This window comes from Dysidea avara, chromosome 10 (genome assembly GCF_963678975.1).
Source record: "Dysidea avara chromosome 10, odDysAvar1.4, whole genome shotgun sequence".
In the NCBI taxonomy this organism is placed as follows: domain Eukaryota; kingdom Metazoa; phylum Porifera; class Demospongiae; order Dictyoceratida; family Dysideidae; genus Dysidea; species Dysidea avara.
Genome location: NC_089281.1, coordinates 15,880,810 through 15,904,574, shown reverse-complemented (window position 1 = coordinate 15,904,574; position 23,765 = coordinate 15,880,810). Strand labels below are relative to the sequence as shown.

General features: G+C 37.9%; 2 protein-coding genes across 3 annotated transcripts in view; one reads left to right on the top strand and one right to left on the bottom strand.

Annotated features, from left to right (window-relative positions):
• Positions 1–7,287, top strand: part of LOC136237287 (uncharacterized) — a 10,149-nt gene extending 2,862 nt beyond the window's left edge. For both annotated transcript variants that reach the window (XM_066027634.1, XM_066027633.1), the window contains exons 3-7: positions 159–824; positions 2,575–2,736; positions 5,027–5,052; positions 5,107–5,167; positions 5,817–7,287. In XM_066027634.1, coding sequence (XP_065883706.1) covers positions 159–824; positions 2,575–2,736; positions 5,027–5,052; positions 5,107–5,167; positions 5,817–7,015 — 2,114 coding nt within the window. In that variant the 3' untranslated portion in view covers positions 7,016–7,287. The remainder of the gene's footprint in view (positions 1–158; positions 825–2,574; positions 2,737–5,026; positions 5,053–5,106; positions 5,168–5,816) is intronic.
• Positions 7,116–23,765, bottom strand: LOC136236790 (cadherin-23-like). The gene is made up of 26 exons (XM_066027024.1): positions 23,246–23,765; positions 23,044–23,181; positions 22,404–22,736; positions 22,095–22,334; positions 21,525–21,778; positions 21,315–21,475; positions 17,251–21,263; positions 16,724–16,990; positions 16,566–16,671; positions 12,605–16,515; positions 12,278–12,556; positions 12,135–12,223; positions 11,858–12,068; positions 11,166–11,503; positions 10,741–10,985; positions 10,555–10,691; positions 10,459–10,500; positions 10,249–10,405; positions 9,947–10,199; positions 9,284–9,337; positions 9,188–9,229; positions 9,040–9,093; positions 8,789–8,865; positions 7,931–8,053; positions 7,675–7,738; positions 7,116–7,619 (listed from the first exon to the last, which is right to left on the bottom strand). Exons 1-26 carry the CDS (start codon positions 23,763–23,765, stop codon positions 7,272–7,274), a joined length of 12,456 nt encoding a protein of 4,151 aa, XP_065883096.1. The 3' UTR covers positions 7,116–7,271.

The following is a 23,765-nucleotide window of genomic DNA, read 5'->3' as shown; positions in this document are numbered from 1 at the left end:
TTGACAAACTTGACATGGCTGTTCCAGCCACTAATTTTTTCTGTCATGAACAAAGTTTTAGCCAATGTCTGTAAAACTGTCTCAGTTAAGCAGTACAACTCAACACAATTTTTACTGTTTAAATATTTCTAAATTGCTATATCATATACCCATTTCAGGTAGTCACCCAGTATACTACAGATGGTACCACAGACCAACTAATGGTACCTATGAACCTTTAGAAAATGTTGAGACTAACAAACTACTAATAACAAAGCCAGTAATGGCTGACAGTGGCTACTACCTGTGTCAAGCCTACAATCATGAAGGATCAATACAGAGCATACCAGCTGAACTGGTTGTACTGGGCACATCTACCATCCAGTCCAGAATATTGGCTAGTTTTAGTGTTGTGTGGTTTACAATGGATGAAGGCAATACTGAGGGTAGTGGTGGTGAAAGGGTCAACATCACTGACTATAGTACCATAGAGTCTACCTTGGAAACAGTACTCAATTCAAGTGTCATTAGAGTAATGGTTGTTGACGTTAACACTTCTGTAGTTGGTAGTGGAATAAAGGCAGAAATATTTGGGATTTGTTCAAGTTGTAACTTAGTAAATGACTCGCTTGATACCGTTGAAGATCAGATCATGACTTGGCAGGCAGAACTTTACAGCTTAGTCGAGTACATACAGCAAGACATTACTAATAGGGAGTTCATTGTGGCCGCCCCTAGTGAAGGAGCATTTGTGAGAATGAGAATTACGGCTGCAAACTCCAGTGGTGTTTTAATAGAGTGTCCCCCAGCAATGGCCGTTTCTAATAGTTCTTTCTTTATTTGTGGTGAGTGTATAAATGAGTGTAATTTTTGGTCTAATATAATGGTAACTAAAGTGTATTGAATAATATAAGAATGTCTGAGAATTGGCTAGAATGTGGGGGTATGTTCTAGGTGATTTCATTTAGTATTCATGGGAATGCTATAGGTTATAATTGGATGTCATTAAGACCACTTAATTTGATGCATTACAAATGCTAGAAACCATTCCTGTAGTTGTAACAGTATAGGTGTCATTTGAACAATGTTTGCTCTGTCAATAACTAGCCATACCTTCTTGTAGTCAACTTTCTGTCTTCAGAGATTATATTTCCATGTCAATTCCTTTATGAGAGTGACGGGTGTAATGATGTACATTTTCATCATCTACTGTTGGCAAGGAAGGGATTCATGCATAACCCATTTTATTATTAATAATTATGATTTTTACACAAAAATGGCCACACAAAATGACATTTGTTGCCAAATATTTTGGCATGAAACATGAGTTATACCATAAATCACAGAGAAGGTACAAACAGTGGACTCTGGACTACTGGAATGGACTACTAGACTGGTATTTTTTGGCTTTTAATTTCATTTTTACTTTCCAGGGTACAGGATTGTGTTTGTTGCTGTATTTGTAAAAACTTATCCCTCAGAAATGCAAAATGCCTACTTGGTACACTCTCCACCAAAACATCCTATTGCAGACTACAGTGGAACCTCTCTTATCCAGGCGGTCTGGTACCTACTACTGTCCGTATCTCAGAAATGTCTGTAACTAAGAATAACATGCTATTATGCTTTAAATACAAGTAATGTTGTTATTGCTATCAGTTAGTGCTATGCAGTTTAGTGGGCAGAGGGGGAAGTCACTACAGAGCAGTCATGGTCACTCCCCTGGGCTGTAAAAATGTATTATCACCTAGCAACCAAGTGGTAGTTATTAGTAGTAGAATAAACAAGCCATCAAACAGGTAAACAGCAACCTTTAGGCTCCCTCCTTGTGTTTTCATCTAAACCAAACTTCATTATGGTCAATAAACTACAAGCCACATGACCAATTTGGGCTGTCCTGACAATGGAGGTTCCTGGATAATAGAGGTCTGGATAGGGGAGGTTCCACTGTACTTGCATATATAGCATGACCTGTTTCAAGCTGAATGTGTATGTTGATAGCATACATTTTAATTCCGATCCCAGCATATATTGAAGAAAGATATCCTGGATCAGCGCACGAAGACACAGTGTAAAAACTTACAGGGGACTGCATGCCGAAATGACACATATCATCACACTTGTACAAGTAGCTGCTACATTGTTATAATCATACCAGTAGTGAATTGTAATACTACGTATATGTGTTACCTACATTGGCTTAGTATCATTATATGTACACGTGCATATGCAAAATAGGATGATTTGGTAGAGAGGAGGCATTTCTAAACAATAACATGATATTTCAGTAAGTATGTATCACCAATACTTATAATCTTGGGGCATGTCACACTCACATTCAAGCAGTTATGACAAAAACAAGTGTTGAAGAAAGTGTAGCAGTCAACAAGTGTTGAAAAATGCAATCAAAAACCAAAAAAAACACCAGTCCAGTAGTCCAGTACCTTCCCTAAATAAGGTGTTCCTTGGATACATATCTACACATACAATCCTCAAAGCAGTTTCTTCATGTTTTGATTTCCTAGTTGTTTGCTAGACTGTGTACACATTCGACTATGTCATGTTACGAGTTATTGATTAAAATTGTCTTTACAGTGAACTGTGCTCCTGGAAGTTATCTAAGCTCATCAACTTGTACTCCATGTGAGTTTGATCACTTTCAGGACCAACAAGGTCAGACATCTTGTAAGCCGTGTCCTACTGGTAGTAGAACTAATGATATTGGAACAAGAACACCTGAAGAATGCATGCTCAAAGGTATGTGGCTAATAGTAAATGTGTTGCAATACATCCATTGGTGTTATCAGTTAACATTAATGCCATCAATCCAATGCTGTACATTAGTATATAGTCTGAAGTACTGTACTGAATAGCTATATACACATTTATTGCAGGAATATTTATTTTCTAACAAAATAAGTGTATTGAATGAATTGATGGAAACTACATAATATTATGGCCCAAGCATTTATAATTCTTTCAAGCAATATTTTACCTTTGGGGTGTTTATATGAGACGTGCCTGGTTTCTGGACAATACATATGTAATCCGTGGGTACTTAGTAGTAATTGCTAGTTATCAATGCAACAACAGTGAAAATCTAGTAAATAATATATTATTGTACTTTAGATGACTAAAGGGCCGACAACTGTATTTTCCATACAGTACCAATTAGCTACATAACTGTACTGTGTGAGTCAAACGGTACACAATTGGGGCAAATACAGTACATTTAACTAATCACTTGACTGGACTACCGGCAAATACAGTACAGCTGGTTATTCAGTACAGTACAGTTATGTAAGCGGTGTCACAAACACACACGAATAATCATGTACATAACATTATAAATCGCTCCAAAACTAGTTTGTTCTTTGAGGAGCCATATCTAACATTGTTTCTACATGGATTGATTTCCTGTTCACTATTGCACAGCATGGGTGACTATTATCAAACCACTCCAGTGTACACTACATAGCCAGTTTAGTTTGTCCTGCAGTTCATCACTATGATTGTCTGTGCATGTACCAATAATTTTTTGTGAGGCTTTGTTACTATGGAGCATCAAGAATTTTTTCAACAATGAAAATGGCCCATAGTGACGTCGACATTGCATTGACGAATCCTGTTCAGCGCTGTAACTATATTATCTATATTTTACCCTTCATGTATTAGTTAAAACACTGCCACGAGTGCTATATGAAAAATAATGTAGCACTTAAAGAGTGGGTGAGAGACAAATATAGCACAAGGCAAAGCCAAGTGCTATATTTTGTCTCGAGACTACTGTTTTAGCAGGGCTGGGAGATTATATCAATTGTGGGATTATTCATGATTGTCTCTGAACATCATGATGTTGATATGTGGTATAAATAATCATGATGTTGTGACATCACATGCAAATGTGTATTAGTATATTCAAAATGGTGGCACATACTGCTGTGGAAGAACACAATCTAGAAAACAATTCTGATACAGTTCATTGTGTGAACAAATCTTACTACATAGTGTAAAGCTTACCTGTTAGAAATTGTTGAATTATAAGGATACTGTTATTTATTATACTGTTTGTATTAAACTGTAACTGCCTATGGCCTTAATTTTGTTGAACAGGTTGTACACAATTTCTCCTTGTATTAAATATAACTCATACAAAGTTGTGTATGCACGATGCTGATGCATGCGAGTTATAACATCATGATAGTTATCTTAATCGTGATATGTTGCATCTTACAATCGTGAAAGTAGCAAAATGTCGCAATCGCTCAGCCCTGTGTTTTAGTGCTATATTTTTCATATAGCACTCGTGGCAGTGCTTTAACTGATTTAAACTAGCTAGTTCAAGCTCAAACATGCACGAAGCTATTCGAGACTTCAGTGAACATAAGTTTTCACTCTGGATAACGATCGAACGTACCTCGAAGACCACCTGGAGTACTTTTTCTCTGGCTCTGGGGTGCTTTCTTCTTCAGTTAATTATCCCTATCGCCTTGCTTTTCATCGGACCACGCACAGTGCTCTAACTGTCCTCTATAATAGCACTGCGGTCACCAGTATAGCACTGTGGTCGCATAAACTGTACTGTATGGCAAATATAGCACAATTTTCACTTTTGATTTTTCACTTTAAAGTTCTTTAAAACATAGTATATACAGCATTTGGATATATAAGCTATAGTGGAATGCTATATTAAATCCGAAGAATGTAAACTGATTTGTATGAGAAATAGTCTTTCATACACACATACATACTTGGCTTTAAACAAGTTTGATTTGTCTTGGTTATGGTACCAGTATTCAATGGTTTTGCCCTCAATTCACAAAATATTGATTATTTTTAGTGTTAATGTTGAAAAAATTTGTACCTTGTAATGTTCCTTAGTAAAAAGGACACAAAACAACCGTATAGTGATGAACTGAACATGCTACCTATGTTTAAGCAGAACTACAATTCCTCAGGGTCCATACTTTAGGATTATTAACATTCTTAGATGTGTATTTGTACATTGGCCATTGTGTAACATAATTAATTTTGTTTCTTCCTGCAGCTTCTGCTACTACATCTTCAAGCAAGGTATTTTGTTTGTGTAGTGTGACAGTGTAATTGTCATTATTTACTGTTCCACAGAGTAACGGTGCAGCGGCAATAGCAGCTACTGTGACTATACTTGTGGTGTTTGCCATCTTAGGTGAGTATAAAATGTTGTTGGTGGATCACCATTGGGTCTGGGATTTGTGGTTTAGTGCCAAGATGCTGAAATTCCAACAATATGAGTTTATATCACCATACAGCATAGCAGGAGAAGGGATAATTTACACACACACACACACGCAATTGAATTCCTTCTCTCCAAATTTAGGAATAACGAATGCACTTTTGTCTTATAAACATGAATAAGAAAATCTATTCCATCAATATTTAGACCCTGTAGTAGTCACAATTTGTACAAGGTTTTTACACTGGAAATTACATCACAGCAATAATTCTTGCAAGCTGCAAGGAAAAGTCTGTTGTTTTTCTTGCACCTTGCAACAAGATTGTTTTTGCTGGGACTTGTCTATTATAAAGAGTAACTTTTAAGAAATTGTATTTTTTTGCATTTCTGGAATATGAACTTGTCTATATATACCAACTACTTGACAGTTTTCCAGGGGTAAATTTTAGGTTTTGCAGTTGCTTAGCCGTTTGCTAATACCTGTAAATCATCATTCTTGGTATTAGAATTTACAATGTGACAACGTGATACTTAATAATACAGTACAGCCCAAAATGTCTATCAGTCAAAACACCATGTCCCTAAATTTAAGAATATGTGCATCTCATCAGATACCTTTCAGTTGTAGGTATATCGATGATCTATTTGCTGTGGAGAAGACGACACAAAAAATATAAACTTCCTGCAGTGCATGCACCAACTATCATCCTTGAAAACTCCACAGTGTTACCAGCTTCATTTCCCACTGATGATGCTGAAGATAATGTTAGTGAGATTCCTACCATACGTTATGTGAAGCCACCTGAAGCAGATGTAGAGTTAGCACCTCGTAGAAATTCTTCCAAAAACTTGAGGAAGAAGCAAAAAAGTGAGGAAATTGTTAGGTTTCCAAAAGAAATTGAGCTAAGACAAAGATCTTCATCCACTCATGTTAAAAGGAAGTACAGTTCTGGTTCTCGTATTCCCAGCTGTTACCCAATTGGAGAATATACTGGTCCACTTAGTGATCAAGAAGGTGACATGTATGATAAGATTGCTAGTCCTAGTAACAGTGGCCGGAGGCGTTCTATGAGTGTATCTGATTTGAGCAGTCTTGCCATGTTAAGTGAAAAAGATGATACTCAGCTGCATGTGCCCTCTCTTTTAAGCCGACTCCATGCTAAACGTGAACCTCATTATCAGCCTACAAAGCCATTATCAGCACCAATTGAAATGGATGAGGACATGTCAGACCTTTATGATAGTACACTGAAGTCTCCACGGAGTAAAAGTTACAATGCTGCTCAATCACCATCCATCAGACTATCAGGGTTGAATATTTCCTTTGGCCAAGAGTCTGCAGGTAGCAGGAGAGCACACAATTCAAGACCAGTGACAAAGTATGAAAACAGCGAAGTCATTAAGATATTCAGAGAATCCTTCAATTCAGAGGAACCAGAACAGGTCAGTACTACACAGCCTCCATTAGTAGATGAGCAGCCAAGTACAGTCAGGCTAGATGTTCCACAGCTGAAGAAAGAAGAAGAGTCACCATATGTAACAATGAAATCTGTTGCTTCAAGAAAACAGTCACTGCCCGACTTAAAAAGTTATTTTAATTGGAAGTCATCAAAAACAAAGCAATCAAATTCTTTCCCTGAAGGTCCTATAGACGATATTCCTCCAATAGAACTAAACACTTTAAGCACACAAGCAGCAAAAACAAATTCATTACATGACAAATCTACAGATGATAGTGTTCCTATAGAGATGAATGGATTAGATGCACAAGTACCTCCAGTCAGTGTTGCAATTCAACCTGTATCAGACAGTGAAGCTTGAATGGTAACGTATGATTGTTTATTATTATATTCCAGCATGCTCATATCAGGTTCTTTTGACACATGCACTACCTATACCAGTATTGTAAAGACTATGCTTGTCAACAATACTTTTAATATACATGTAATGTCTCAAAACACTGCAACCACAACCAGCATGGTGCAGCTCCTATTGTATGTGTATATATGACATATGCACTAACTAAATGATGCGTGTGATAAATAAAATAAGTTAACATTAGTGTGAGTACCATAAATTATTTGGGACACGGATCTGTCAGCATTACGGGTGGGCTGTGGTCATAGAAGTTGATGTCTGTGACCGAGTAGTAAGCAATTAGCTCAGCAAGAGAGGCAAATGATAGCTCATCATCAGAGAGTGACTTGATGTGGTACATCTCCTGTTCATTCAAGGACAAGAGAAGATGGTGAAATTTTGGTGGTTTGTTGTCCTTTTCAGTTGCTGCTAGAATTGAAAGACAAACATCCCCAGGAGCTGTGTGACTGTTGCGGATTAAGAATCCACCAATTTTCCCATAGGCTAACAACATTTCTTCTGCCTCAGTACGGTTCAGATTACCAAAGAACCATGGCTCCAAATATTCCTATATGGAGCACAACAAGGTCAGTGTACAGTGATGTAAGGTTTCCTATACATACTTCATCAAAGTCTTCAAACTTGCGAAAATTAGTATACTTTTTATCATCATATAAGTCAGCAGATCTGTAATAGAAACCTTCATAATGTGCAAACACATTTTAAAAGGAAGACTAGATTTTGCAAATTTTGGGTGTATAATAATAATATGGTCCATATAATATTGCATGAAAACTGCAAGTGTATTCACAAAATACAAAAGTTTCACCTCATTAATATAATTATTTCTCTATACTATATATAGTCACTAATACTCACCGTTGGATTTCATCAGAAAACATTGACTCCACGTTCTCTGAGGTGTGCATTTCAGGCACATCAACATATTGTCCATATGTCTGGTTATCAATACTGCCTACTGATGGACTATCAGTGTTCAGTCTACAATGTACACATATAATATTTGCCACTGTAATATCACATAGTCTTTTGGGCAGTGGCATAGGACATTGTTGATCTCAGAGTGAACCAATGTAGAGAATCTGTTGGTGTATATAGAACAGCTCCCCAAAGCTGTAGTCATATAAAAGTTTTTATTATGCTTTAAATCTCACCAGAACTTATTAGACATAAATGGAAGCGTTGTTGGAGTAGCCAACAGAGCAGTCAAGCAAAAACTGTATCAGTGCTACAGTATCTCAGTATACAACCTTTTAAAGCATTAGTTATATGTAATATAAAAAACTCGGTAAGCAAGTGTATACGTACATAAAAGTGTGGTATGGGACTATGGGTGCAAATATAATAACAAGTACACAAAAATATTTGGAATTTTCAACTAGAGTAGGGACCATAGCACATCGATAAAAAGTACTGAAACAAGCTGGAGTAGTGCACGATATTAAATCACAGTAAAACAATAAGAAGTGTTGTATCCCTACTGTGCATTTCCATTATGGTATCTTGAGCACAGTAGGAATACAACACTTCTTATTGTTTTACTGTGATTTAATATTGTGCACTACTCCAGCTTGTTTCAGTACTTTTTATCGATGTGCTATGGTCCCTACTCTAGTTGAAATTTTCAATTTTTTTTGTATACTTGTAATTATACACACAACGTTAATCATGTATACTTCACTATAAGCACACATATAATAACACAGCCTTTCTTACTTCAATTTGTTCATCTGCATACCAAACAGTGGGTTGTGTGAGGTGACCACAGTACCTCCCATTGAAATTGTAGAGATCTACAAGTAATAGTAATATAAAATCCTTTATTGATTCCAAAGTCAAAATCTAGAATAGAGTTGTTTTTTTTTGCCACTATTTTTTGGTATTGATTGTAATGTGTGATTTAAAATTAAAAGCTACACAAACACACTGACACCTATGTTGCATTATGGCTATATAAATCATGTTACCTTCTTTTGCCGGGTTTGAACTATGCCAGCTGTAGGTGCCTTCTCCAAGCTTGTCTATATTTGTAGAAAAACCACACACACACACACAAAGTTATATTCCTAGCACACACAGAAACACATACCGTACTTATACACACTGCATACTCACTTGGGAATGAACTGCTTCATCCTTCATCGATATTACAGATATCTAATGTAGGTACATACAAAAAATCTCACTTGATTAGTTAACTACACATAATACCTTCTTCTGTCGTGTTTGCTTTTCTTCTTGGATAAATGCAATGTTAGAAGCCTCCTACAATATTAAGAGACCAGTTATCACTTTGGATAGTTAACTTCATACTCGTGCCTTATACATAAAAACTAAAGTATAACTAAAATTGCCCATGCATAACTCTAGACCATGCATGCAGGCCATAGCCAGGGGGTATACTCCACAGTAGTAGTAGGAGGAGGATGGAGCAGTCTACCCTAAGAAGAGTGGTCTTCAGTAAGTGTGAGTTGTAGGGATCAGTGCCAGTGGTCTATGTAAACTGTGACATACAGCTATTGGACATGTTTAGTATGGACAACCTGCATCAGTAGCACCATGGCATGCACTCTCTAAGAAATGGAATGCACTTGAAAGATTCTTTACCAGTGTTGCATGTGGTGAATTTCATTATAGAGTTGGCATAATTTGTCAGAGTTTTGCTGCAAGTTTTTCTCTGTACAGTACATTTCTTTGCACTGCAGCTATGCCACTAAAATCCCTTTTTGCTATGTTCCCTCCTGCCTAACAAATGAACATGGCTATTCTAATATTAGAATCTTTATCTAACTGTGCAATCATACTGGTATATAGAGTGTCTCTAATTTATACAGATAATATCACTCTATAATCATGCATAGTAAAATAATGGACCTGTTTGGTAGTGCTACTTATTGTGTTAACATCATCAGTGAATTCATAAATGTTCTCATTATCAGTATCCTGGTTCTGCCACATTAGAACTTCTTCTTCAATTTCTGCCAGTTCACTGTTCCTTCTCATTTCACCACTATTATCATATATGGGAAAGTCTACCTCAGATGCTTGTATGTTTGAGGCTAGTGTCATATCTGATGAAGTAGCTGACAGTTGGCTAATAATGTATCGCTTCTCAATAAGGCGCTTCCTGTAATAATCATTATTGGAATTGCTATATAGAAAAATAGTGACTTAACCTTTGTTTATTGCAGGGACAGCAAGAGCAACATGGACAGAATATGATGCAGAGTATAATCCCAATAATAATTATTAGCAACAAAATCATCATTATAATTCCCATCAGAGCTCCGACCCAAGGGGGAAAGCTAGAGACTTCGTCAAAAATACCACTGGCTAAATAAGCACATAAAGGGTATATCATACTCCTTATATAGTGTTCAGCTTACTAGTATTAGTATTAGAGATATTCCTTGTTACTGGCTCAGGAGCTGTAAAGAGCATGTATTTGTATAGGATATTTCCATGGAGATACATATGCTTACCTTTTTCAGCATTCAAAAGATTGTACGGATTATCATCATTAAAGCCCAGAGAAACTTCACTAGTGAGAATAGGTATTATATCATCAGCTAGCAATGGAATACCATCATCATCTTCCATATAAAATGTGACGTTGCACCTGCAAAACAAATACACAATAAAAGATATATTTGTTGGTCAAATGTTACATGCTGGGTGGTGTAACATCTTCAACTGTTTCACCATCAGGAGGAGTACAAAACTCAAAGTGTCCAGAGAACATTAGAAGATAACAGATATCCTCTTGTTCTACACTAGTGAGTTGAGGGTAGTCAGTCGGACAGACAAGATCAAACGAAATTGTTGATTCATGGATGTCAGCAAATTTCGCATTACATGGAACCCCAGTGGTGAATATTCTGGTCCTATTGGTAGCTGTCAAATCAGTGGGGATCTATACCAAGAGGATAAGGAAGATTAGTAACACAAGTTAACAATATAATATAACCTCTCTCGTATTATTAACTCACCCAAAAACTTAAATCGTTCAATACAACAATATATTGCAAGATAGCATACATGCAATGCATTTACCAGAAAAAATAAAACACAAGTGATTACTACATATATTTACCCCTGAATTTTGCAAGAAGTATTTCAGAATTATCTCCAGCTGATAGACTTCATTTATATTAGAAGTCAAGTCCCATTGCTGGTTACCATACAATAGTGTATATAACGTTGCACCTCTCTTGATCTGAACAGAATAAGACCTGGCCACACAAGTAAATTGATTATGTGTAAACTGTGATGGGACACATCTCTGGTTGTCAGCACAAGATGGTGTTGCATTGTTACAAGCATCAGTGTGGAGTTCACAGTACAAGCCATCATATCCTGGTGAACAACCACATCTGAAGTTGTTGATAGTTGTGTTTAATGGAATACAAACACCTTGGAATAAGCATGGAGCTAAAGGAAATTAACAAGACAAGTGATAATCCCTTAATTGTCTTGCTAGATCACATGCAAAATTGAATAACACACTGAATAGGACTACAGTATAGGCTTTCTTCAAGCTCCTAATTGAACATTTACAATAATTAATGTAGCTACATAGCATACTGTCTTGATTACAGCCAGCCTCATATAAATTCCTTAGTTTTCAGCGTATAAATTTCTCAAAAAAGGACACCTTGAAATGTGCTTTAATATACAGGACACTTGCTCATGGTCCCACTTTTACACATTTAGAGCACCTGAAATCAGATAAGGACACAAAGTTTGAATGTCCAGAGTGTTCACAGCCACACACTTGTCACTTACAGAAATCTCTGCAAAAGTCAATGGAGATGTTACATGTTTTCCCAGTCCAACCGGGGAGGCAGTTACATGAGAAATCACTCACACCTTGTGGGGTGCAACGAGCTTCATTCTGACATGGATTAGGATAACAAATGCTTTGCTCACACAGTCTACCAAATGGCTCATCACTGATCAGCACAGGATTGTAATGAGTGCTGTTTCCTATAATATTCTGTGCAAGAAATAATGAGTACATATGTTAATTTGAGTGTGCACATGCACATAATAGGTATCGTACCAGAATTTGAGTGATGCTATACTCATAGCAAAAATTGATGAAAGAAAATGTATTGATTATCAGAGTGATTTCAATGACCGAGTTTCGTCCTGCAAATTATAGACAACATCAGTGTGTGTTGGACTATTATATAAATTCTTAACTGAAAATGGTCACTTTGGCTGGATCAGAGATAATTTCAATATCAAATCCAGGAGTGATCACCCCACAAGAGTAATACCCTTCATCAGAGAATGATACTGATGGTATGGTCCAGTAGGAACCATTGGCACTGGTCTGTTGTGAGTGTGCCAGTCTTCTTCCATTGTGATACCAAACTGTGACCACCTCACTAGCTGCTGCGCTTACCACAGTACATGTTAGGGTAGCAGAACCACCCTCTAGGGCTGTGACACTCTTAAGAGGAACAATGGATGGTGGAACTATGTATGGAGAAAATGTACATAATACTACAATATTCTACTTCTTACCAAATACTCTCAATAACTGTGCATCACTCTCAAGACTGCCAGCTGTGTTAGTGACCTCCACAGAATACATTCCTTCATTTGATGTTTGTAAGTTGTGCAAATATAAGGAAGATGTTTGGCCAGTACAAGTGATATATTGTCCATTAAACTTCCAACAGTAGGTCCACACTGTGTTGCCTCTTGCAGTAGCCCTCAGTGTGGCATTACCCCCAATTTGACCATCACTAAGAGGAAACAACTCAACACTACACAGAGTGTACAGATTCAAAAGACCAGAATATTCCTCAACTGCAAAAGTGACCACAGAACATAGAAATCCCAATGTGACAAACAACTCTGAAGTGCTATTTGAATTCGCGTTGTTGATGTCTGCAACATTTATTAGAAAGCTGTAAGTGTTGCTTCGACGATCAAATAGTATACTATTTGTGATGAAGGTGAAGCTAACAAAGGGAACTATTCCATTCTCTAAGTCATTGTCCAAAGCTAGAAGTTGTGTAATTCGTATTTGTGTGTCACTTGAGATGGAGTGACTGCCTTGAGTGAATATCTGAGGTGGGTTGTCGTTGATGTTGATAACAGTCACTGCAGCAGTAACAGTAGCACTCCTTTCACCTCCATCTGTCACTGTTATCGTCATTACATGTTCTGATCTGGTCTCATAATCAAGGGGTTTGTTTAGTGATAGTACACCAGTGAATGAAGTGATAGCAAATGTGTTGTCAGAATTTCCATCTGTTATAGAATAAGTCAGTTCCCCATACAACCCATCATCACCGTCGTTAGCAGTACAGGGTACAATGGACACTGGAGGTAGCACATCTTCCCTTAAGCTTCCAGTGCATTTAGTAGTGGAGAATATTGGAGCATTGTCATTGATGTTGTCTATGTTTAATAGTAATGATAAGTGATCTTGGAAGGCACCATCTGAGACAGTTGCCGTGGCAGAAACAGAGTGTACCCTCTCATAATCTATTTCTCCACTGGTTGTGACAATCCCAGTATTAATATCTATCTGAATAGGGGCTACAATACTATGATAGAAGAGGCTAAAAGTGAGAGCTGTATTTGAATCTTCATCGTATGCATGAAGCTGTGTCAGTGTGGTCCCAACTGGACTGTTCTCAGGAATGTTAGCAGAATAGCTTGACATATTAAAACGTGGTCTAACATCATTAACATCTGTGACAAGTACTGTTACAGTTGCCGTACTTGCCAACTGTGATGAGCCAAAATTGTAAGCCTCAACCTCAAATTGATATTTTGTTTCTACCTCATAGTCCAAGTGACCTTGCAGTGTCACCAGTCCTGTGTTAACTCCAACATTGAAGTTTATATTAGTTAAGCCTAATACACTGTTGTCTTTATAAGTTTTCAGACTTCCCAACACAATCCTGTAATATATAACAGTGTTAGATCCAGTGTCTTCATCAGTAGCTGACAATATCAGTACAACTGACCCATCGGTTGCTGTTTCACTGATGGAGATACTGAACATAGAAGTAACAAAAGTTGGGACAAAGTTATTCACATCATTAATTCTCAACTGAATTATGGTACTGGTGGTGAATGGAGATTGTCCATTATCTGATGCAAATATTTGAATAGTATACAGTGACACATCAGCATAGCTTAAATTTCTAACAATTATCAGGGCACCTGTGGAGGAATTTATTGCAAAGTCTCCAGAGTGGCTAACTGGGTTGACAACAATTCTGTAGGTAATTCTTGCATTCTCTCCAGTATCATTATCAATAGCAGATATGTTAAATACAGTGGTCATTGGTGAGAGGTCTTCATCTATATTCACTGTGTAAGGACCAGGAGGGACAAATTGAGGACTATTGTTATTGATGTCAATTACATTAACAGTTATTGCAACACTAACTACCATACCAGCATACTCCGATTCGATTAATATAACATAGCTAGGTACGAGCCTGTAGTTAAGTGTTGTATGCAATGATAGTATGCCAGTATTAGGATCAAGTTGAAATGTGTTATTGCTTTGTGTTACTATTTCAAGCCTTGTAAGCTGGTTAGTAGCAAAATAGCGAAATGCTTCCTCGAAATTATACGTAGCTAATGAACTGGAAGGATCTGTTTCTTCAGACACGCCAATGGTCACATTCTGTTGAAAGAACAACACCAAATTATTGCCAACATCAATAATGTTGATTGTCACTTCAGCTTGGCTATGCAGTGGACCAGGAGAGCCATTATCACCCGCTTGAATTTTGAGGACATAATAAGTCCGTCCTAAAGATGCGGTCAAGTTATTAACAACTAATTGTCCAGTTATTGAATTAACTCCAAACACATCATTGATGTTCCCATTCAGTATACTATATGTAATCACATCCATACCACTGTCACTATCTGTTGCATGTACTTGTCCAATGACATGTCCTTGACTAGCTGAACTAGATATAGTAAAGTTGTAGGTGCCTCTATCAAACACTGGAGCATTGTCATTACAATTTATTACAACTAACTGTATTGTGGATACATCACTGTTAGCTGAACTGCCCACCTCATCTCTTACTACAACACTAAACTGATATGAGACCACAGATTCAGCATCTAGGCTAGAAGACAGAGATAGTTCAACAGTCGTGGAGTCCATTGTAAACTTTTTCTGTGAAGGTATTGAGTAGTACAATTGACTACTATCTACATCAGTTGCAGTTACCACAAGTATCAGATCTCCAATTGAGGAACATTCAGAAATGTTAGACTTGTACAATGGCTGCAAAAAGTTTGGGGCATTGTCATTTACATCAAGGATTTCTATGTAAACAAGAGCAGTTGAAGATAGAGGGGGATTGCCCCCATCACTTACTGATATGCTAAAATTGTAGAAATTTGTAGTTTCATAATCAAGGATGCCTGTGTTGTAGAGATGGGCACTGTTATCAACATTGAAATCAGTTTCACTGATAACATGATAAGATAACAAACTGTTCCTACCACTATCAACATCACGAGCTGGTACTAAGCCAAAGTTTTGGTTAGGAAGCAAATTTTCAGGAATGGAAAATTCAAACTTGCTTTGAGTAAAGAGTGGAGAATTATCATTAACATCTATAATATTCACTCTAACCACTGTCTCACTGTGTAGTGGCGGGTTTCCATTATCACTTACCACGACTTTAATCAAGTAGGATATTTCGTCCTCATAATCAAGACTATCCTTAAGTATAAATACACCATCTTCTATAAGAAATGGCAGCCTCTGGGTATCAATAATATATGTCAATTCTGCATTAGGGCCTATATCTATGTCATAAGCCAATATAGATGCCACTGTAGACATGCTGGGTATGTCTTCATTGACATCAAACGTGCAGTCATTTTGCAATGCACAAATGTCAACAAACTGAGGTGGGACATTGACATCATCAACAATAACTGTCATGTTGTATGATGAAGAGAGGGGTGGATTACCACCATCAACCACATAAAAGCTGAGGTAATGATGATCTTTTTCAGTAGCATTAAATGAAGCATAATTTGTGAGGAGAATCCATTGGGCACTACCTATCTGCTGCAGCCTAAAATAGCTTGAATCCATGGATCTTACCAGGGTCATGTTCACTTCTCCATCAGGGCCAAAATCTTTGTCATCTACAGTCAAAGAAAATATGATCTTCCCTATTAGAGTAATCTCCAGAATATGAACGGTAGCAGTGCTCTCTACCACAGTCGGGGTATATAAGTTCTGACGCTCAACTGTTATTGTGACTAGAGTGTTACCAGAGTAGGCACCAGTAATATCTCGTGCAAAAACAATCAAATTGTACTCTGTTCTTGAATCTGCTGCTATGGATCGGAATATGTAAATACGACCATCCTGTTCGTCAATCACAAATGTGCTGTTAACATCTGCACCAACTATATAGTAGAGGTACCTAGATGATGTGGTATTGTGAGAGTTGTCTTTTGTGTACTTTTAACTCACTTGAAGTATTGTTGGTATGCAGATTGCACAGAACCAACCAGAGAATTCACAGCAATATCTCTTGATAGTGATAAGCTAAAATTGCCATCAAAAGGCTCCTGGCAATCTAAATGGAACATATAACTATGGAGTTGTACCTATACATAACTCTAACTTACCACAAACAGTTAACCATCCTTTACTGGATGCAGTACTGCCAGCAGCATTAGTCACCACACAGTGGTAATTTCCAGCATCTGTGTCTCTTACTATGGCCACTGTGAGCTTGTCAACATGAGTTATTGTTCTACTGGTGTTACTAAGGAGAATATCATTGTGATACCACTGGGTGGTATAGGCTAGAGAACTGGTGACCGCACAATACAAGTCTGTTGTTGTGCCAGTGACTGCTGTGTCATTGCTAGGACCAATAACATCTGGTTGACCTGTAAACAGAAAGAATACATATACAAAATCACAAGCATAAAGCTTTTTCTCCAGGAGAATGTAAATATGGACAAACTTACTGTATGTTATAGTAGAACAAGGAATTTATGGAAAACTGAAATGGTTTGCACAATATACGTAGTTGTAAAGTATTTCAGAATTAAACATATTGTTTGGAGATAAATAACAGATGCATATAGTTTGCAAAAATCACATTATGCATGAAAGATTGAACTATTCTATATTAGCAATTCCTCACCATGTACAGATATCACAGTGTCAGGATACGAATTCAGTCTATGTCTAACAAAATTTGTAGCTTGGCAAGCATAACGGCCACTTTGTCTTGCAGTGATATCATACAACACTAAAACATTATCATTAGGTTGTGCATTACAGCCCCTGGACCTGCCCTCATACCACCAACAATATGTCAGATCAGTGTTACTCTCAGCATTACAGTGAAATGTGACATCACTGTGTGATGTTATCTGTAGTGGCACAACCAATGTTATACTGCATAGCGTGTACATTATAATTGTTCTTGCGTTCCCATCAACTGTGAAGCTGACATGTGTACAAGAATAAGTGATTGTAACTGTAATGGTTGCAATGGTATAAAGTGAACTGTTCTGGGCATCAGTAGCCTTAACCGTAAATGTGTGCACTCTATTAGAGGAAGCCAAATCAGTCTCTTTAGTCAACAGCACTTGTGGATGTGATGTGTCTTGATCAACAACAGATAATGTCAACACATCAATAACTGATGGATCACTAATGGTAACAGTAAATGGTGGTAGCAATTCAGGAGCATTGTCATTCTCATTAAATACATTGATGGTCCCATTTGTAGTTGCTGACAAGCCTCCACCATCGCTGGCTTGTATTACTAGTAAGTAATCATTAATTTTTTCATAATCTAACCACTTCACTGTGGTGACCACACCAGTCTGCTCATCAATGGCAAATGTATCATCAGTGTTTCCAGAAATAATAGAGAACAGAAAAGCGCCGAACAATGAAACATCATTATCAGTCGCCTCACATGTAAACATGATACTACCTGGCCGGGTGTATTCAGAAATGTTTGTGCGATAAGTATCTGCAAAGACTGGATAGTTATCATTGACATCCAGGATGGTTACAAATATTATTAGAGCAGCTAAATGATAACCATCCCAGGCTTCTACAGATAGATTCACAGCACTCAAACCTGTATCAGCATCAATTTGTCCTGTTAAATACACTTCCCTACCAGTTAAAATGAATGGCAAGTTAGAGGGGCTACTGGAGAAAGTTAGCTGAGGGTTACTAATACCAAACTGATCATCATCGGTAATGGTTACTGTGCAAATTATTGAGTTAGCTGGAGTATCTTCAGGGAGGTCAACCGACAAGCTACTGGGGTTAAAGACTGGCGGTGAATCATTAACATCTTCCACTTGTATTACTACCCAACCTGTACCTTCTTGTGTCACCGTCCCTTTGTCTTGTGCTATTATCTTTAGTAAAAAAACTGATGTGGTCTCAAAGTCTAGAGTTACTGCAGTTACAATAGATCCAGAATCAGCACCAACTGTTATTGTACCATGTTGTAGACTTGTGTGTGCACTGCAATGGTCAATAAGTTTTGATTTAATCAGTGAATGAAGTTGAGTTACATCACTATATGGATGGGAGGTGGTTCCTATCAAATTGGTAATGGTGAAGTATTTATTTGTTAAATTGTGATTGAGGTAGCATCCAGTAAAACTTTTTGAGTGGGAGTCAATGGTATAACTGATTTCGCCATTTCTGTCACTGTCAGCATCTCTGGCATACACTGTGGTGATTTGTACAGGAGGATCAATCCCTTCCCTCACACTAGCAAAATATATCGATGGAGAAAACACTGGAGAGTTGTCATTCATGTCTAATACCATTACTGTTAGCTGGATCTCTGATTGCAGAGGGTTAGGAGATCCGCCATCACTGACCTCTACCAATAATGTGTACTGTTTTATGATCTCATAATCTAATGATCCAGTAACAGTGATCCTACCTGATTGAGGATCAATAACAAAACTGATTCTGTCAAGATAATCTGGGAACACTGTCATGCTAAAAGTAAAGTTTGTAATACCATTGGAATCAGCATCAGTGATAGTCAGTGTATCCAGTACTTGTCCAATAACAGCATCCTCACTGACCTCATAGCTATTACTGTATCCACTAAGAACAGGTGGGTTGTCATTTACATCGGTGATTATGATGACTAGAGTAATGCTAACTTGATCAGATCTGACAATCTCTAGTTGATGTACCATGATAGTCTCATAGTCCAGTTGAAGGATGACAGATACTATGCCATTTGAATCAATGGCAAAGAATGTACTTGGTTGAGAAAAGCTAAAATCAGTTATGAATGGAGTACCATCATTATTTACAGGAACGTATTGTACAACTCTGGTAGAAACTTGTGTATCCTCAGGTATTGAGATCTCAAAGTGGTCACCAGAAAATGTTGTAATATCTGTGTTGACTGGATAAACAGAAATCAACACTTCTACTGTGCCAGTTAGCTGAGGCGTTCCACTATCCACAGCTAAAACATTAAAATTATACTGTGGTGTAACTGTGTAGTTTAATGCTGCATTGATGTGAATCTCACCAGTAGATGCTCCAATTGTAAAAGTATTTTCTTCTATTGCAAACACATATGTCAGAGTTTGTGGGGTGACATCTCTATCTGTGGCACTCACTTGTCCAACTAACTGGCCAATCAAGGCATTTTCGAAAACATTATAATAATAAGAGGAACTTTTTCCAAATAAAGGAGCATTATCGTTAGCATCTTCAACCAATACTGTGAGTCTTGTGAAGCCTTCTAAAAATGATTGACCATTATCTCTGGCACCAATAGTCAAATTGTATGAAGTAATTCTTTCTGCATCAAGGGTAGACGCAAGGGTGACTTGTCCAGTGTCTGGTATAATACTAAACGTGTCTTCAAAGTTCCCATCACTAATTGTATATGTTATTTCGGCATTTGTTCCAAGGTCTGGATCCGTTGCAGTGAGTAACTTTAGAAATGTGTTTGCAGTCGTCAGTTCTGATATAGTCAAAAGATAACTTGTCATGGAGAACACTGGTTGGTTATCATTAGCATCCAAAACTGAAATGATTACTTGTGCACTACCAGTCAGGGGAGGACTACCTTGGTCAACAGCAACTACTGCAAACTGGTAACTACCCTGTGTTTCTCTGTCTAAACCACCACTAAGTATTATCTGACCACTATCTATTACAAAGGGAACATTAAGGTCAATATTATATGCAAATTGTGAATTGATGCCAAGATCATGATCAGTAGCCATTACCTGCCCACAGACAGTCCTAATGGGTGCAGATTCTAATACAGAAAAGAAGAACGTTGAAGATGTGAAGGTTGGAGTTCCATCATTTACATCAGTTATCACCAATGTGACTGTTGTACTGACTGAAAGTGATGGAGATCCTTTATCGTGACAAACTACGGAAAGAGTGTATCTATCTTTACTCTCCCGATCAAATGGTTGAGTGGCATATAGTTGTCCAGTTACAGTGTTAATCTCTACTGGGGCCCCTTGAGACACAACCTCATATTCCAGCACTGCATTGTTACCCAAGTCATAGTCATACGCACTAAATTTTCCATCAGGTATCTCATACTGACGTAATGGACTCTCAGGAATGGACAATGTGCAGTATGACTGATGTGCACAAGCCTTGTGAAATATTGGAGGTTCATTAACATCTGTTACAATGACTGTCAGCTCATGTAATGATGACAGAGGTGGGTCACCCTTATCAGTGGCCTTAACCTTCACAAAATGTTCAGTGTATAGACTAGCATTCAATTGGTAAACTACCAATACAGTACCAGTTTGGGCTATGGTAAAGTAAGGCTCTGATTGTTTAGCTATTTCAATGTAGTATTCACCATTAATACCAATATCATTATCCTCAATACTTAATGTTGTAATTTCAGAAGAAATTGGGGTGGTCTCGGGTATAGTTACTGTGGATGGTGGGTTTATGAATGATGGAGGTTCAGCATTGGTTGCTTGTTCTATCGTAATAATAACAGTTACCCTTCCCCTGCGACACATGTTTGACATCTCTTGTGCTCCCACAACTAGTGCATATTGTTGCTGGGTGTTATCAAGAACATTAGATAGTGTGATCTGCCCAGATGATGCATGAATGCTAAAATAGTTTTGATCATTTCCAGACAAAATACCATACTGAAAGCTAAACAAGTTATACATATAAAACATTTAGTATACAAAGCACTCAACTTACCTATACAAATCGCTATAATCTGTTGCGGCTACCACAACTGGTGAACCAACAGAAATATCATTTGGTACAGTAACCTTAATATCACTGGAAAATAGCCTTTCCCATGTTAATACATTGTACTGGCTTTGGGTTGCACGACCTCTAACTCCAACATATACGTTCTATAAAGTTATAGTCTGTTAATGATATAACAAATGATGTAGTGCTTACTGTGGAGTTTGTTAAGGATAAAGAACATCTTCTGACAGAACCAGAGGTGGTTTCATCTCGTACCACATTAGTAGTGAAATAAGATCCAGGGTTGGTGACCCTATTTGAGGCATATAGCGAACATCTTCCATTCCTTTCAGTTAACTCCACTTCCACTCTCTTTGATAGGTAAGAACAATTCAACTTATAATAACGTGTTTCATCCTGTCTGCATGTTCCACTAAAAGATATTCCAGTCTCTACTTCTGCTTGTGCTACAAATCGGAGAACACCAATTCATTTACATTTGAGGCCCTGAGATGGCTATTATATATTATCTCACAAATATGATGTCTTAAATGCTAAATAAATAACCTGCTATTATTCACTAAACAATTTCACGTTAGCAAATAAAAGGTATCATCTGCATGCATCTCAGACTGAAATATCTGTATGCAAAAAGATGCTAACAGTGTCACTGTAAGTTACAAACCGAAGACATGTACAAACTGATGGGTCAATGTAGAATAAATAACTCAACACTTCAACTATACAGCTGGACTAACGCATTATTGTTGCACAACTACTTACTATTGCAGATTTTTGTAACTGACTCAGACAGTATGTCTAGGATGTTGTCGAAATCTTCTACAGTGTAAACATAGTGATCAGCTGGGGATGAAGCTATCTCAACTAGTTCATTGACACTGATATCATCTCCTATACCAATTGCATACACATTGACATTTTGATCCTTCAGGTTCTGTGCATCAGTACTAAATCCTCTGGTAGCCTTTCCATCAGTTATCACAAATGCCACTCTGGGAACACCTACACAGGAAAGCAAAATTAAAGTTCATGCATTTGCATGGTTTTTGATAACAATATAGTATTAGTTACCTTCTTGTGTTGAGCGAGCTCCATACCTAGTTTGAAATACTGTGGTAGATAATTTCTGCAGACCTAGATCAATGCGTGTTCCACCACCAAAATATTCTAGCCTGTATATTTTGCGTACTATTGTATTTTTGTCATAGTAATCATCCAGATCAAACTGAAGATCTGTAGAACTGGAAAATGATAAGGCAGCCACCCTGGCCCCACTTCCATCACTCCTGATGTCAAGGCTGTATATCATACTCTCCACAAATTCTAGTGCTTTGTTATACTCAGATTCACGAATGCTTCCAGATGAATCAACCATGAATGCAACATCTAATGCTTTAGAGCACCCTACATGTGCCATAACAATGTACAGAACATTCATGTGTGTTGCTGCTGTGTGTGTGGGCACATGTGCATAGCCATGAATGTGTGGTTCAAAAGATTAATACAATGTGACTTGGAGAAAACCCACTCAACCCAGTCAGTGCTAAGTATTCCACCTAATGGGTAGTAAAAATGTGGTATAGCTGTAAGCAAACTCTTCTTTAACTTCATACTATTCTATGCAAGGTCCACTCATAAACTGACTGAAAATAAAAACTAAAACTAGTGCATGTGTAGATATTTCAGTCACACAAAGAGCCAGGCTATATACCTTCATTGGCAACCGCTACTTGAATATAACTATCTCCAGTATACTCCACCCAGTCCACCCCCGCAGTGATCGCTGCCTTGTAAATATAACACAATCCGCTGATAGTTTGATCAGCAGAAGCAAGAAGAACGCCTCTTCCTAAATATGAGAAAGTAATGTACACGCGCCGCCCGCCACCAGTGCTGCGCATGCGTACACCTACCTTCGTACTGCAGAGGGAATGTCGCTGCACCTTCGTCAATGTCCTGGTATCCCTCTACCACTAAAAGGTTAAACGAGCTGGGTAGCTCGGCAATTAAGTAATCCAGCGCATTAATCAATCGCGTTGTCATGTAGCGAGCATCTTCGCTGCTGAACGAAATTGATCCATCCGTGCTCCTCACTAAACGGTCAGTAAATAGCTCGCTGCCTTTCTTGATCGCAATTTCCACATCTCCGACTATGTCTTGGTAGTTGCGGTCGGGGCATCTCCTAGGGTTAGACTGCGTCACTCGAGCGCAGTTTACGCCATCCAAATCATCTCTGCAGTCTTCACGCCGGTACTGTGTACCAGTGTCCGTATCACTACTAGTCCAACTCGACCAGCTGCTCCAGCTCGACCAACTACTCCAACTATTACCGCCCCAATTGGACCAAGATCCGTACCAGCGGTATGACTGAGCTAAATGAGGCAATGTTAGCAGCAGAACCCCGACTGCCAGCAGCAGTGGTGGCTGGCCCAT